The sequence below is a fragment of the Agelaius tricolor genome, unplaced genomic scaffold, assembly GCF_023055355.1.
Source record: "Agelaius tricolor isolate 1412-34295 unplaced genomic scaffold, bAgeTri1.0.p SCAF_16, whole genome shotgun sequence".
In the NCBI taxonomy this organism is placed as follows: domain Eukaryota; kingdom Metazoa; phylum Chordata; class Aves; order Passeriformes; family Icteridae; genus Agelaius; species Agelaius tricolor.
The window spans coordinates 17,752,336-17,768,951 of record NW_027269276.1 but is presented as its reverse complement, the minus strand read 5'-3'; the positions used below and the strand labels follow the sequence as shown (position 1 = coordinate 17,768,951).

The 16,616-nt window shown below is 45.6% G+C and overlaps 1 protein-coding gene across 8 annotated transcripts in view; it reads left to right on the top strand.

Moving 5' to 3' along the window:
* The window catches only part of NEO1 (neogenin 1), a 181,581-nt gene that overhangs the window by 79,827 nt on the left and 85,138 nt on the right, over positions 1–16,616 (top strand). For all 8 annotated transcript variants that reach the window (XM_071441906.1, XM_071441903.1, XM_071441902.1 and 5 more), the window contains exon 5: positions 4,730–4,866. In XM_071441906.1, the coding sequence (XP_071298007.1) occupies positions 4,730–4,866 (137 nt within the window). The remainder of the gene's footprint in view (positions 1–4,729; positions 4,867–16,616) is intronic.

The window sequence follows — 16,616 nt, the reverse complement described above, 5'->3', positions numbered from 1 at the left end:
GGCACAGAGAAGTGTCTGGAAGATGATCTGCTCTGAGAAGTTTGCAGTGTGTGCTCCACCAGCATATATTGTATCTTCATTTATCCTGGAAAGTCTGTGGAGAAGGAACAAATGCAGGTGCCACAGGTTCTGGGAAAACTGCAGTAGATGAGATGGTTCATCTGAAATTAAGCCACTGAAAGGACTTGAGCAGTGACATTTTAATGTCTGTAAAGTCCAGCAAGCTCTGCTGCAGCTTTTTGCTGTTCAGCTTAGCAAAATTTCGTGTAATTGAAAAATTGCTGCAGAAACATGGTTGTACATGTAACACTTGCCTGCAGTGAGGGGATGACAGCTGAGGGCACTTGTGCCATGTTCATTTCTGCTCTAGGAAGTCTGTGATTGTAGGATCACATCCACATCCCTAATGCAGGGTGTTCCTTAGTGCTTCCCACTAATGTGAGAGATTCCCATTATTGCACATTTCTGTTTGCAGGGTTCTGAGTGATTGGTACCAAGTGAATTACACTTGCCCAGCTCAGGAAAGGTTAAGCATAGCAGAGTAATTATGGAGATTTTGCTGGTAGTAGATCCCACAAAATAATCTAATTTACTGTCTAATTTTATCTGCTGTACTTACTGAGACAGCAAATAGATTATAAGATGTTTGGGGAATAGTAATTTAAAAGAGGGAAGAAAAGCCCAAACCTCAGGGTATAACTGACAGTTTGACTACAGTAAATTAATAAAGGCTCACTATATTTTGTGATAATGAAACACAAAGAGCCTGTGAGTGAGGCATCCAGAGTAGCTCAGTAATTGTATGTTATGGGGTGCAAGTGAGGGCTGGATGGAATGCATATAAAAGGCTGGAATTTGATTTTCCTCTTCCCTGACATCTGAGTGATCAATCTTTGTTGTTTTTAATGACACTTTAAATTATGTTATCACTTTTCTATTAAGCTGATTCTTTGTCTCCAGTGTCTGAAATCCGATTGCCTCACTCTTTTGTGAAAATGCTTCATTGTCCTTACAAAATTAAGATGTTTTGCTTTATTATAAAAGCAGCTTTGCTTTAAGTCCAGAATTTTTCCACAGCTGATTGATACAGAGGGAATCACCAAGGAGTCTGGCAGATTGTTTTCTTCCATTAAACTTCCACTAAATCACCTATTGGGAAATTGAACTCAACTCTGGGCTTTCTGGAGGAAAATAATCAAAGGGAATAAAAACATGGCACATGTTGAGGTGGCTGAATTCCCACAAATATTCTGATGCTGCAAGTAGTTTGTGAGATCCCCTAGGACAAGCTGAAGTGACAAGGAGGAATAGTTTTCAATAGTTTTAATAACATCTGAACTGCTGTCAGTAACTTTTCCAGAGGCTGGCAGTGGGAAAGGAGCACCCTAAGGCACGTGTTGCTTTCAGAGGGTAAGAACAGATCTCCTGGAAAGGACATTCATGTCCTCAAAATGCCACAGACACGCTGCTGGCCTTGGATCATCCCTTCAGGATGTGACAGTGGCAGTTCTTAGGGCACAGCTCCTTCCCTGCTCCCTGTGCTGCTGTCCCTGGCAGATCCAGCTCCCTGCTTTCATCCCAGCCCTCAGCACATTCCCTGCTGCTAGAACAAAAAGCCAAAGCAGCTCTTTTACATAATAAAAGAAGGTTGAAAATTTCATGGATGGATGTGTCAAGGTCCAGGCTTGTCTTACCCTGGTGTTTTTCTTCAGGCCTGCTTTTGGAGCCTGTCTGATGTGCCATTCCCACGCAAGCCTGGCACATTTTTCCCAGCATTTGGGAAGCTCTTAATATGATTTTTCAAACTCATATCTTCACTCAAATTCCCTGCACTTCTTCCAAGGCAGCCTTTCTGTAGTCCTGGTGTTTCTCATGGGAGCAGTGTGGCTTTCCTTACAGAGCACCTGGACGGGGACATCTCTTTGGATGCTTTTAACTCTTAATGCCACTTATGGTTTTGTTTGCTCTGCTTTTAAATGATTTGCTCAGCAGTTACAGTAGGATCATAAATCAGTATTTATCTGATAAATAATAGTGAGATGAGGCAAAACTCTGTGTCCCAACAATTTACCTGTCCAAGAAGGTCAGGATTGGTCCTACTGATGTAATTCTAGGAAAATTTCAAATGGAGAAAGCACTGAGGTTGATTTTTGTCCATTGGCCATTCATTCCAAATAGAGACCAAGAAAGGCAATTGTTGTAATGCTCATATATTGACAGAATTCAGTTCCTTCCTGCCCTTGAGAGTGCCAGGCAGGAAGCCACCAGGTTCCCTTCCCTTTTCCCCAGTCTTCCTTTTCCAGCTGCAAATAAAAATGGCTCTGGCATTCTTATTTGCATAAACATAAGCATCCAGGCACAACTTGTCCTGGCTTGGGGTTCTTGGTATTTTATTGGAAAGTTTATTGGGTATTTCGTGTGGGAACTTAGGTGTTGAAGGAACTTGGAAAAATCATATACAAATTTGTATCAGGTGAAGGCCAGTGATGGCTGCAGGGGAGGAGGATGTGGCTGGAGGCTGAGGGTGCTGCACTGAGCATGAGGTGCCACCTTTACCTGCCCCATTTAGCAGCAAAAGCAGACAGGCTGTAAGGGCTGGGTTAGAAACCCTTCCCTGCCCTTTGCAAGTCAGAGGAGGAGGTTCTGTACAGACCCTTTGTCACCTGATGAGTCTGTATTTTGAATTTCTTATAACCTCTATCTTATCCTGAAGTATTCCATCTCTGAGGGATGCCTTACCTTCTCACAGAATTCAGTTCCTGTACATTGTGTAATGGGCACTGCTGTCCTTGTGTTGTACAGTCTCTCCTGTTGTACTTCCCTCAGCTTTCCAAGCAGTCAGTCATTCCAGCTGGAGCTGCAAAATGCCTTTATCTTAATGATGTGATTACAATACCTCATTTTTCTTCAGTTCTGGCTGCTCTTGACTAAATACCTTGGGTCACATTTAATTAAGAACATGTGAAGCTGCAAGTGCAAAAAGATGAGCTGCTCTTGTGGAATTGATAGGGTTGAACCTAATTTTCAGTGTGGTGTAATTATAACTCCTCTGTGTCCCACACTGGGTGGTGTCCATGGAATGACCCTGTCCCTGTGTGTGCAGGTCTGGCCAGGGTATCCCAGGGACCTGGGCTATTGCCAAGGCCATGTCCATGGAAAGACCCATGGAATGACCCATGGAATGACCCTGTCCCTGTGTGTGCAGCTCTGGGGCTGTGTCCATGGAATGACCCATGGAATGACCATGTCCCTGTGTGTGCAGCTCTGGGGCTGTGTCCATGGAATGACCCATGGAATGACCCTGTCCCTGTGTGTGCAGGTCTGGCCAGGGTATCCCAGGGACCTGGGCTATGGCCAAGGCCATGTCCATGGAATGACTCATGGAATGACCTATGGAATGACCCTGTCCCTGTGTGTGCAGGTCTGGCCAGGGTATCCCAGGGACCTGGGCTATGGCCAAGGCCATGTCTATGGAATGACCCATGGAATGACCCATGGAACCACCCTGTCCTTGTGTGTGCAGGTGTGAGGCCATGTCCATGGAATGTCCCTGGAATGGTCCATGGAATGTCCCTGTCCCTTTGTGTGCAGCTCTGAGGCTGTGTCCCTGGAGTGACCCATGGGGTGACCCATGGAATGTCCCTGGAGTGACCCTGTCCCTGTGTTGCAGGTCTAAGGCCATGTCCCTGCAGTGACCCACGGAATGACCCTGTGTGTCCCTGTGTCCCAGCTCTGAGGCTGTGTCCCTGCAGTGTCTCTGCAGTGTCCCTCCAGTGACCCTGTGTGTCCCTGTGTCACAGCTCTGAGGCTGTGTCCCTGTGTGTCCCTGTGTTGCAACTCTGAGGCAGTGTCCCTGCAGTGTCCCTGCAGTGACCCTGTGTGACCCTGTCTCACAGCTCTGAGGCTGTGTCCCTGCAGTGTCCCTGCAGTGTCCCTGCAGTGTCCCTGTGTGTCCCTGTGTCACAGCTCCGATGCTGTGTCCCTGCAGTGACCCTGTGTGTCCCTGTGCCGCAGGTCTGAGGCAGTGTCCCTGCAGTGACCCTGTGTGACCCTGTGTGTCCTGTGTCGCAGGTCTGAGGCAGTGTCCCTGCAGTGACCCTGTGTGACCCTGTGTGTCCTGTGTCGCAGGTCTGAGGCAGTGTCCCTGTGTGACCCTGTGTGACCCTGTGTGTCCTGTGCCGCAGGTCTGAGGCAGTGTCCCTGCAGTGACCCTGTGTGACCCTGTGTCCCAGCTCCGATGCAGTGTCCCTGCAGTGACCCTGTGTGACCCTGTGTGACCCTGTGTGTCCTGTGTCGCAGGTCTGAGGCTGTGTCCCTGTGTGACCCTGTGTGTCCTGTGTCGCAGGTCTGAGGCAGTGTCCCTGCAGTGACCCTGCAGTGACCCTGCAGTGACCCTGTGTGTCCCTGTGTGTCCCTGTGTCCCAGCTCCGATGCAGTGTCCCTGCAGTGACCCTGTGTGACCCTGTGTGTCCTGTGTCGCAGGTCTGAGGCAGTGTCCCTGTAGTGACCCTGTGTGACCCTGTGTCCCAGCTCCGATGCAGTGTCCCTGCAGTGTCCCTGTGTGACCCTGTGTGACCCTGTGTGACCCTGTGTGTCCTGTGTCGCAGGTCTGAGGCTGTGTCCCTGTGTGTCCCTGTGTGACCCTGTGTGTCCTGTGTCGCAGGTCTGAGGCAGTGTCCCTGTGTGTCCCTGTGTGACCCTGTGTGACCCTGTGTGTCCTGTGTCGCAGGTCTGGCCGGTTCCAGCTGCTGCCAGGGGGGGTGCTGGAGATCCGGGATGTGACCGAGGCGGACGCCGGGACCTTCACCTGCATCGCTGAGAGCGGCAATGACACCCTGGAGGCTCAGGCAGAGCTGGCAGTGCAAGGTGGGTCAGAGGTTTCCATTTGCACAGAGAACACTTCTCCACAGACCTAAAGACCTACATATCTAAGTTTATTCTGTGATCACTTCTGTGCCCTCTTAAAAACCGAGCCCCCTCCAGTCCTGTTATAAATATTGTTACTCTGATTTATTTCCAAACTGCTTATGATTTCCTAAATAGCCAAATGAGCAATGGGCTTCTATAATACAACCTGTGGGTGCTTCAAAGCTGCTCTATCTATCAAGTGTGGTTGATGTCATGGAGCTGAAGGAGGGCCAAGGCCACAGAGTGGCTGATCCCATCTGAAAGTCAACCTGTGCTCCTGCAACCTGGCTGTCTTTGGAAAGGACATCTCTAATGCATTTTTCATAATCCTTAAGTACATTGTTGTTTTCATTGAGCTTGAGAGAAGATAAAAGCAGAGATATTTGGTAATATGCTGGTTTATTGTGTGTTTAACTGTTTTGCTTACTCTTGCAAGCTATTTTTACTAGAAAAAGTACTGAAATATTGATAATGTAGTTGTAAAAAGCATCTTACTATGCATAAAAAGGTAAATAAAGCAAACTGGGTAAGCAAAGAAAATAGACTTGGTAAGGAGGGGGAAAGAATTGAGGTGAAAGCTTGCCTTCCATGCCTTTCTTACACTCCATGAGGAAATCTCTTTTTTATTGATTGGACCCTAGCAGGAGTTTCCAGTTCTTTCTCTGGAGTTCCATGGCATGTGCAGGGTCCTTATAAGAGCTTACCTGACTTGGTTTAGTGTGGACTGTGGTGCTACAAAGTTGATCTAAAAAGTAATTCTGAGGGGAGAAATTTATTCACTGAACATCCATTAATGAAGGGTTTTCTATAAACAAAAGGAAGGGTTTTCTGACCAAAAGGAAGCACTCAGACTCTATCTGGTCACACATAAAAAACCTCACATTTTTCTTACCTTGTATCTTTGGCCAAAAGAATAAAGATTTGGTGCTCTGGCTTGGGAAATACCTCCAAACTTCAGGCTTCAGAACACTTTACTATGGCTTCAAACAGCTCATGTGTGCTGTGTTTAATTCAGTTCCAGCCTCTCTATTTTACAGAATTGGCTTTGTGTTTTATGGGCAGTGACAGCAATTAATAACATTAATGATATGATGCAATTAAGCAGGTTGTGGGTAAAGCTGAGAGGAGCCTTAGTGCAGCACATCCAGCCAGGTCACCTGGGATGAAAGTGAACTGGGACAACTTTTTTGCTCCTTATCTGAACCATTGTCAAGGATTTCTTCATTTGGTTGTGAAGATTTAGAATGTTCTGCCAGACTTTCCATGCTGATGTTTTGTTACACACCTGGCACTGGAAAGAAAATCCTTTATGCTTGAGTATTAAATATATTAAAGATTCCACAGAGTGCATTTCAGATATGACATTTCTGATTTTACTTCTTAGTTCTAATCTTAATTCTACTTTCCTTGGGAGGTCATTGTAGGGAGTAATTGTATTTCTGCATTACTGTACTTTGGTGCAGGGTTGAATAGCTGGAATAACTGTTACCTGATCCCTGGATCCTTTCCTTCTAGACCAAAGAAATTGTCATCTCTCCCCACCTAATAACAGCATGATTTTGCTTAATTTAAGTTCTTTCTGCCATTCTTGGAAATGAGTCTGGCAGCATTTCAGACAAAGGATTCATTTTTGGGTACTGTATTTTTCTACAGCTCTCCTTGAAGCCCTTGTTTTTTGTAAGAGGTTTCACTCTGCACTGGGAGTTGTGCTCAGGCAGCCAATCATTTTTCCTCTAATAACATTTCTTCATGGCAGTTTAGACATGGAATTCTGTGCCAAGGGGGTGAAGCTATTGCTTGGCAGTGTTAGGGCAGTGGAACTGGAGAGGTGTTCCTGTGGCTGCCTCTTGACTGAGCTTTCCTGGCAGTACCAGCTAGGGGCTGACTGAAATTTGCAGGCAGAAACTGTAGGGGGACAGAATAGAAGAAAATAAAGATAGTGTAGAAAGTAATGTGACCCCTAAGGAGTTGCAGCTGGGCCAATTAGCAAAGATTAGGAGCAGGCCTGACTTTACCAGGCCACAGCTGTAAGCAGTGAGAAGAGAGGGCTATAAAAGAGCTGTTGAGAAGGGAACTGGAGTCAGTGGCTGCTTTGTGGAGAAGGAAGAGTCAGTGCTCAGAGGAGCTGCCCACGAGAAACACCAAGAAGGTTTGGAACTTTTGTGATAGGAGACAACAGCATGGAAGCCCTGCAATAAGATAACAACAAGAAACAACCTGCTGTATCCACTTGTAAGTTTGCATGGACTCAGGAATGCTCTTAAAGGTCCCTTTGCTCCCTGATCAGCTTTGCTGTGTCCTCTGAGAAGGGTACAAAACCCTGCCAGCAAATGAGTGTCTCTGGCATGGTGCTGGCCATTGGAATTCTCCTTCCATGGCAGTGGGGATGAAATTCCTGACCATCCCAGGGGGGAGGGTGCCCTCAGGTGTGTCACACTGGGGCTGTGCTGGAACATGGCAGGAAAATACCTGAGTTTTACCCTGGGTTTGTGTAGGGTGCTAGGGAGTGCTTGGGGAAAGCTTATTCCAGTTTATATGGCATTGTACACCCACCAGTCCTGGGAGTTCCTGGGGTGTTTTCTGTTACTTCTGGCACATTTTCAATTGGGAGAAGTGGTACCTTCAGTGCAGTTCCTCAGATCCTTCTGGTGACACTTTAGGATATCACCAGTTTCACATACCTGAGAATAGCTGAACCCCTGTGTCATAAATATGAGGTGCTAGAGGAGCCCTCTATTGCCCTCATGCTGGGTTTAAAAATGATTGGCATTTGTTCCCCTACATACATCCCAGAAGGACTGAAGCAGGAAAATGGCCTTTAACTTGACTGGAAAGGTACTGAAGAGTCCAGAAGAATTCTACACAAATTTCTGTCCTCAGTCTCTTTATTTGCATTGTGTATCTGGGAGGTAGAGTCAAGAAATTTCCTTACCTTTGGAAGGGCATTTTGGCTGCCCTATTCCTGAAAGTGTTCCAGGCCAGGTTGGACAGGGCTTGGCACAACCTGGGCTGGTGGAAGGTGGCCCTGCCATGGCAGGGGTGGATGTGGTGACCTGTCAGGGGCCTCCTAACCCAAACCATTCAGGGATTCTGTGTACCTGTAAACTGGAGATGTCATGGACCCACTGGTCACACACTGAACCCTTGCCTGGTGCATCTGAGAAGTGATTCCATGTGGGAGAGAACAGGGAATGTCCCAGGGAAAGCTGTGGCTGAGGCAGTCCCATAATCCCCTAAAGCTGGACATAACCCTGCCCACACCTGGGGTAGGGCCAAACACTGAATGGACAAAACGTGGGCACCTTTGTACCCAGAGTGTCACAGAATGGGCAAAGGGACCTCCTCAATATTCCTGGGGTGCAAATGCAGGGAGCACTGTGGGAAATGGATTTGTAGAGAATTCTCAGGGCCTGACAGAAGTCTCACATATCTGTATGCACACCCTGAGATAAGAAATGCTGACTGAGAAATGCCATGGAATAGGACAGACATTGTGGAGAGAGAAATGGAACCAGAAACAAGTTTCAAAGGATGGCCTTGCAAGTAAAAGCAGATACTTTGGAGAAATAGAAAGATGAAAGATGCATTTTAGATTATTGGCTTTAAAGCATTTCCAGCATGGTGTGACAAAAGCTGATAGGCCAAGAAATGCTTATAAGGTAATTAGGAAATAGTTGGCTTCTGATTGTGGTGGTGTGAATTATAACATCTGTATTGTCTCACCCTTCACATGAGACTGAAAATGGAATAAAAGTTTTTAAAACACCTCTCAGCTGCCCCATCTCTGGGTCAGAAAAGGGCTTAATCCAACAGGTCCCCACAGTCCAGGCCAAGCAAGGGCAGGACACTTCCCATGGTGGAGGCAAGAATTTGGAGCTGAAAAGTCACCTCTGTCTTGGCTGTGGTGACAGTGCTGTCCCCTCACTGTGGGTGCTGCTACCAGGTTATTTACAACACCTGTAATGAATTGAGAGCACTGGAAAAATTTGTTTTGCTCTCCCCAGGCATGAAAGAATCTGGAGCATTTCCCTCAGATAAGGCTGGGAAGTGATGACAGCAGAGCTGGGCAAACAGGTAGTTATTACTGTATTTCATGTGCTCAGCCTGGGAGAGCCAGAGTGGCAGTTAAATACTGGGGAGGTCACAAGTTCAGCCTTCATCTGGGCAATATTTCAAATTTATGGCTGTGCCCAGCACCCTGGGGCTTTGTGCAGGGGCTGGGGCTGAGTGAGGTCACCACAGGGCCTTCCTGTGGCCTGCCTTGGTGCTGGGGGGGACTTGCTCTCCCTGTTGAAATATTTACTGCAGTTAATAATGAACCAGAAAAATCATCAACCAAAAAAAAAGAAAAAAAAATCCATTTTCATTCTCATATAAAATTGACATGGCAGGTCTGAAGCCTCTCAAATAAATAAGTCCCTGTGTTTGTGGGAGAAGAGTGAGAGTTGCTCTTTGCTGTTGCTTGTTGTTGCCTTTCAGTGAGTTTTTGGAATAGCAGAAAATCAACTTCTGAGTTGTCTAGGACAGCATTCAGTGTCTGATAGTGTATCTTAAGTATTATACACGAAATGTCTGACTGTGTGAATGTAACTAAATTTAAAAATAAAAAAAAGAAGCTTCTTTTGGGGTATCTGTAATGATAAATCAGAGATTGCATGTGGCAACTGGCTGATCACGACCTCGTTCATGCTGCCAGAGCAAATTGTGTGGAAAAAACCAAATGCAGAAATGTTTTGATGGAATTGTCCACTTTGTGCTTTAGAAGGAAGTGCTGGAAATATTTTCAGTAGAGCTGACAAGGCTCACAGCAATGGCAAAGCCTCATTCCAGCAGAAAATAGGGTATTTTTGAGTGCTGGTCCTGCAGTGTCAAGAACAGTGATTGCTGTGTTCTGGGGGGGTTGGCAGGATTGCCTCACCTTGGTTTCCCTGCTGCCTTTGCTCTTGCTGGGGTCTCTAGTACTTGGATTACTCATGGCATGTAATTATTTTAAATTTTTAATTGAAGATTTTGGCTTAAAAAACTAGTTGTGATTATGCATCTATTAACATATGACTTGTTATTAAAATAAAATGAGAATGTGCCAGGATGTGTGAGGCAAGTCAAGACTTTCTTTAAAACAGAACCAGGACAGCTGCAGAGGGAAGAGCCTGAATGTGAAGAACCCTGGGCTTGTTTTCCAGGGTTCTCTGGGGCAGCTGCTTTGATAAAAGCTGATGCCATCCTGCCCCAGAAATTGTAGCTGTTTGCAAAGCACATTAAATCCTGCAGCAGCAGAGTGATATGTCTGGTTAACTGTTATTTTTGCATTAAGCTTTCATTATTATTGAAAACAATTCCAGGGAAGAAATTTGAACCATCACTGAAAATTGCTCAGACCTCTCTCATACCTTTGAGATGAACTTCATCGATTTCCCTCTCTAATTAAGCTCACTCTGTATTTGATAATGGGCTGCTCCTCAATTAGAGATTCAGGAGATGCTGCATGAACCTGAACTTGGCAAAGGCTCACGTGGGGGACAAAATATTGTCCTTTTTGGGGTCTCAGAATGTGCTGCTTCAGGAAGCTCTTGGAAGGAAAACACCTTGGCTTCATAGGAGTTATTTCTTGCCCTGAAAATGTAATGAGTAATTAGAGACCTTTTCTCTGTGGTGATGCAAGCAAGGGCAGAGAGTGCAGGAGTCTGGTGGGGATGGTGGAGGAGCTGAACTCCCTGGAACTTGGGTCTCTACCACTGCACTTCACTGTTGGTCTGAAAAGGCTTTCTGAAAGTGCTCACTGTTGCTCCTTGGTGTAGTTTAATGTGAAGGGAGTTCACTTGTGAATTCAGCTAACTGGGAATTTTTGCCTCTCACATTTGTATTCAAGGCAAGGCTTGCTGGTGGAAAAGTTATACACAGATATTCAGGGACATGGGAGAGGAAGGCAGGGGAGTGTTATTTTAAGGCTACATCACTTGTTCACATTGTACCTGGACACCAGAAAAGCCCATCTTCAGCAGAGGTGTAATTTTTAATACTAAAGGTAAATTTCCCCAAGGTGTTCTTTGCATCATGCACAGGTCCCACTCCTGTGTTCAACACTGTGACCTGATTTCTGTTCCACAGGGCTTGGGCTCAACTGCCTCTGCTTTTCCTGCTCAGTGTCCAGATCTTGTTCTGGACTGTAGCTGGACTGCTGTAAGTTTTCAGGTTTTTTGGTCTGTCTTGATGTTTTTCTAAGAGCAGGAGGAACATTTGTCCAGCCCTTGACACGTGGAAGAGAGCTTGCCTTGGTTCTCAATGGGGGCACCAACATTTGTTTTCTTTAGCAGCATTTCCAAAAGTCACCAGTGAGCTTTGCTGGAATTTCCAGGAGCATTCTCTGGTAGCAGTGCAGATGTTTAACATTCTGTGGGGGTGTCAGAGAGCAGGGAAATGTCAAATGTGTTGTAGGAGCAGCTCAGGGGAGCCCTCCAGGCCATGATCTGTGCTTGGCCATGATCTGAGCCCTCCCAGGCCATGATCTCCCCCAGGCAGGGGGCACTTGGCAGCTCAGGGCTGCTGGGGAGGATTTCCAACCTTTCCTGGGCTCAGGCTGGGCAGGAGCAGCTGCTGGGTGTGCCTTGGTCAGTGGGGTGGGTCCCTGTGGCCAGGAGGAGGCTGGGATGGTCCCAGGATCATCCCAGGGATGATGTGCAGCCCCTCTTTATGATTCCTCTGGTTCATTATTAACTGCAGTAAATGTGGACCATCCCCAGCACCATGGGGTGTGCAGCCCCCAGATAATCCTGCTGCAAGGGAGGCTTTTCCTCTTCCAAAGTCTCTTTTCCAAAGATCTGATAACATTTGATCGTGAGGTTCTTGTACAGGAAACATCTGGAATTCTCTGTAATTGTAAAGGCAAATTCCCTCTATTTGTAAAGGCAAATTTGTACCTGTGCAGTGTGGGAAGAAACAGCCCCAGATTCCACCTTCAGTAATTCTGGAAAGGTGAAAGATTAATTAGAAGATTTTTGTGCGGTTATGGCACAGTTTACAAAGATTGCTCCAAGTCTGATTATATCTGGAAAAGTTGTCTTGTGTTACAGAGGTGCTGCAGAGCTTTCACATGGATTTTTGTGGTGCTGAAAAAGTTACAGAACAGCCCCCAGATGGGCAGGAGTGAATGAGGACAGGGATGAGATCCTTTGGGATGGGTGTTCATGGTGGAATGGTGTGGGGATTTGGGAGGTAACATCCAGAACTGCACATGCCAGGGAGATGAGATACATGTGGAATTTAAAAAAAAAACCTCTTTGTCAGATAGAGATATATATATATATATATATATATATTTATAAAAAACCCATTAAGAAAGACAAAACCAAATGATCAGTAACCCTTAGAATTCACACAAATGGTTTTCCTTGTAAATGTTCTTGAGGAATCCTTGGGGATAATGAAAATGTTACTAAATTAAGCAGCAGTGTCTTAAATATCTACAATGTCGAAACTGATATTGAACTGAGGGAATTGTAAAGGCAGCTTTCTCTTTCAGGCAGAGTTTCTAATAAATGAGGATCATATTAACAGGGATTGGAACCAGCTGCTGCTTTAGGGACAGAAATCCTTTTCCCCCAAAATGGCTTTTAAAACAGAAAGCTGAGGCTTTGCCTTTGGCCTAGACAGGCAGTTACAAAATGTAGGGTTTTGCCCAGGGTTTATATTTAGGGATGGGGTTTTTTTTCCTTTTGGTCTCTAAAATAAAAATGTGCTTTTTAGTTTGGAACAGGCTTTGCCCAGCCCAGGATTTACTCTTTTTGCAGTGTGTTTTTCATACAGTGCTGTAGGAAAGGTAAGCCCAGCTGGCTCATGGTCCCAAGTGCTCGTGGATGCTTTTAAGGATTCAAGGACACAGGAAATGTATGTACTAGAGATAAGCTATAGGGGTTTAATACTGCTTGTACTCCCCATCAAAAGGAGATGACAGAATTTCAATTGCAAACTAAAAGCTGAAAGATTCAGTAGTAATTTTTAAGTTGCACATGCCAGAGACTTCCAAGAAATGTGAATGTGTGAACTAAGCAGCTCATTAAAATGCCTTTTGCCTCCAAGTGAGACTCTTTTTATAGGAGTTGTGCCCTAAATGGTGAGTACTTTTCTCTGTTCATCAGGGTCATCCTTCCATTTTAATTGGGTGAACCAAGCTCCAAGTTTAATTTTTGAATTTATGGGATTTAAATTTTTTTTTTTCCATTTCAGCAGAAACTTTTGCACTGTTTTCACACCACCAAATTTCGTGATGAAAACTGAGGGTGATGTTAAAGTTGAAATGCTGAGGAACACCACACATCAATCAGTCTTGAGAGGGAGTCCATACCATAAAGTGAACATATACTTTCTTTCAAGTTAAATTTTTATGATGGTTAAGCTGACTCTCATCCAGCAGATAATTGATTTCTCTAATGGGAGCCAGATTATTGCCATTACTGGATGTCTCATTATCCAAGCTCTAGTCCTTGGCAGGGAAGTTTCTCCCAAAGTTGCAGAGATGAAACAATCCAGTAATTTGTGGGCAGGAGGAGGGCTCTTATCTGTGGTGGCTGATTCCCTACATAGTCTTGCAGTTAATTAGTTTGTCTTTGTGAGGAGAATGAATGAGAGAAAAACCACGGCTGAGTTTGGGTTCCTGGAGTAAACAGGGTTTGGTGATGATGCCAGGGGAGCTTCAACACTGGCAGTGTTCTGGAGCCTTGGGGGCAGGTGTGAGCTGCCTAATAAAGGTGTTTTGTGCTCCTCAAGGTGCCCTCTGCACAGAGGGGCTGGGGGCAGGACTGGAGGGAAATGGGAACAGGATCTAAGATGCTCACAGAAGGAAACCAGGCTCAAAGAGGGCTGGTTAATTGTTAATGAAGGGCAGAACATTATTTTTATAGTGAATATTTTTCTAACCAGTGCCAAATTCTGGCAGCTCTGCTGGTCTTGTTTGTTTTCAAGTGCTGACTCAGAAGTTGGGTCTGTGATCTCTATTTTCACATCCTTAGGAGCTTAAGTGTAGTCCCAGTATAACATGAAACAAAGCCCTTTGCAGGTGAGGATATAAATTGCTGTACTGTGGTACCTCAAAGCCCCCTGTGCCCTGGCAGTGCCACTCCCCAGGCTGTGTGTCTCTCACATCAGATGCTTTTGCCTTCAGTAATGCACTTGGTTCTGTGAACACAATTTGAATAAAAGGGGGTTTGTGCTCCTCCTGAGCTACAACGCTTGAAAGGCCCCCTGGAACCCCCCCATTACTGACAGGTTAATGCACAGAATGTAGGATTACTCAGGATTTCTCTTGGCATTGCCTGCAAGTTGCCAAAGCTTCCCATAAAAGTGCTGCTTGTCTGTCAGGAGCTGGACAGTGAGCCCAAGGAGCACTTCCCTTGGGCAGGGAATGCATTTGTTCCATAGCAAGGTGGCAGAGTGGAATGGGACTTGAAGGAGGTGCAACAATTTTGGCAGCATTGGAAATAATTCTGCTTTGTGTTCTGTAACTCAGGGAGCTCTGTAGTGTTTTGGAGCTCCAAGCTCAAATTAATATTTGTTTATCCTGATGGAATAATGTTCATCAAGGACCCTGGGAGGCACAGGGCAGTCAGTGCCACCTCAGTGCCCAGCAGGGTCATGGAGCAGCTCCTGCTGGAAACTGCAGGAAGGCACAAAGGGGAATGAGGTGAGCAAGAAAAGAGCAACAGAACATCTGCCTGGGCTTGTGCAAAGCATCACAGCCTGCCCTGGTGATCCCATCCTCTGGAGAGCCATGGATTTGGTGTGTGTGCCACTGGGTGAGTGAGGAATTGTGGCCCTGGCACAGGGTGCCCAGGGGAGCTGGGGCTGCCCCTGCATCCCTGGCAGTGCCCAAGGCCAGGCTGGGCAGGGCTCTGAGGGGTTGGAATGGTCCCTTCCCCACCAGCCCATGGCCCTGGCAGGGATGGAGCTGCTGCTGGCCAGGGAGCTCAGGCAGGCTTTGTGCACAGGGAGGAACCAAAGAAGCTGAAGTAGAACTTCAAATATGTCACTCTTCTGTACTGAAAGTCTCTTTTGAGGTGAGTTTATAGCAGCTCACAGCTCAGAGCTGAGTCAGGGCTGCAGAACAAACATTTCACTAAATTCTAATGATTTACTATAAGCTGTGTGCCACGCTTTGGAGAATCTTTAAAATATAATTTTGCCTTTCCTTTCCCCTTTGGGCAAATAATTTTTTTTCAGCTTTCTCAGTACATGTATAATTAATAACTTTGTTTACTGACAATGTCAGCACTAACATAGCTCTGATTTATAGTGTTTATCTTTTGCCTGTTTCCTGTAGCACATCCTAAGATGCCACATAGAGAAGAAACTGTATTTTAGGAAGGTGCTTCCAGAAAAATAAGAGTTCATTACCACCAGCCTGGTATGTTCTCTTGGCTTCAGAAGAAACCATAAGACTCAAATCATTGTGCTTTAAATAATTGGCTGAAACTTTGCTTTGCTCTCTGGGAATTTGCATGGGAAGGAAAGAACCACTGGAGGCTTTGTGGGGCTGGGGAGGAGGCTCAGTTCCACAGGCTCAGATTTCTGGGCTGGAGCAGCTTTGGCTCTGTCCTTGGCACTGGCTGTGCTTTTGCTCCCAGTCACACACTCATCTGCACAGTGCATGCTTCTTGCTCTGCTAATTTGCTTAAACGATCATTAGTGTGATTAACCATTAGAGCAGTGATGGCAGAGCTGCTGATCTCCCTGCTTACTGTGATTAACCCTTAGAGGGGTGATTGCAGAGCTGCTGATCTCCCTGCTGCTCAGAGTGCAGCTGGGCTGGTCCAGGCAGACACACAGGAGAAGTGAGGGTTCCACAATGAACCTGGGAACTCATGGAAAATTCCCCTGGGTGTAAACAAGTGCTGGAGCACATGAAAAAAGCTTTTATGGAGCCTCCAAAAGGTTTCCATGGGCTGCTGGTGCTGTTAGCAGAGCTCTGCATCATCACATCAACCACAGTAATGTTCCTTCAGGATTTGGAGGACTTGGGGAAAGGATTGTGGGTTCAAATGTTAAGCTGGTTCTGTTGGAAAACTGGAACTTGGCTTCTTTAGTTTCACATGGGATTGTAATTGTTGATTGTTGTTTTCCAAGGAAAAGAGAAAATTCTTTGAAGTGCAGGAAAGTCTTAGGGATTAAAGGGGATATTTGAATTGTGGATGTGGCACTTGGGGCTGTGGTTAGTGATGGATCTGACAGTGCTGGGGTAATGGTGGGACTCAATCTTGGGGGCTGTTTCCAACCTAAAGGATTCTTTGGCTTGCCTGGAACAGCTCAGATGGGTAAAATGTCATTTGGAAGAACATCTTTCACTTGTAGGGATCCATTGTTGTACCACCTTGCCAAAAATACTTTTCTAAGATAGTATTTTAGAATTATTGACCAGTGTTTTTATAAGGAGGCTCCTTTGCCTCTGTTAAAGGGGTCACTTTAATTTACTAATTTGAAATCTGAAGACTCTTAGAACTTCCTAATCTATTCACTGTTACTAGTTTGTAGTTAAAGTGTGTGAATGCTCTGCAGTCTCTCTTTGAGAGAAAAATTCTTTTCTAGAGTATCACAAACTTTAAATATGAAAAAACTTCCTTGGATTTGAGGTGTGCACCTGATCCATAATAGCAGTTTCAATTTCTTTACCTTTACCCAAATTACTGGATTTTATTTAAGAAAAGAGCATTACTGGGGTC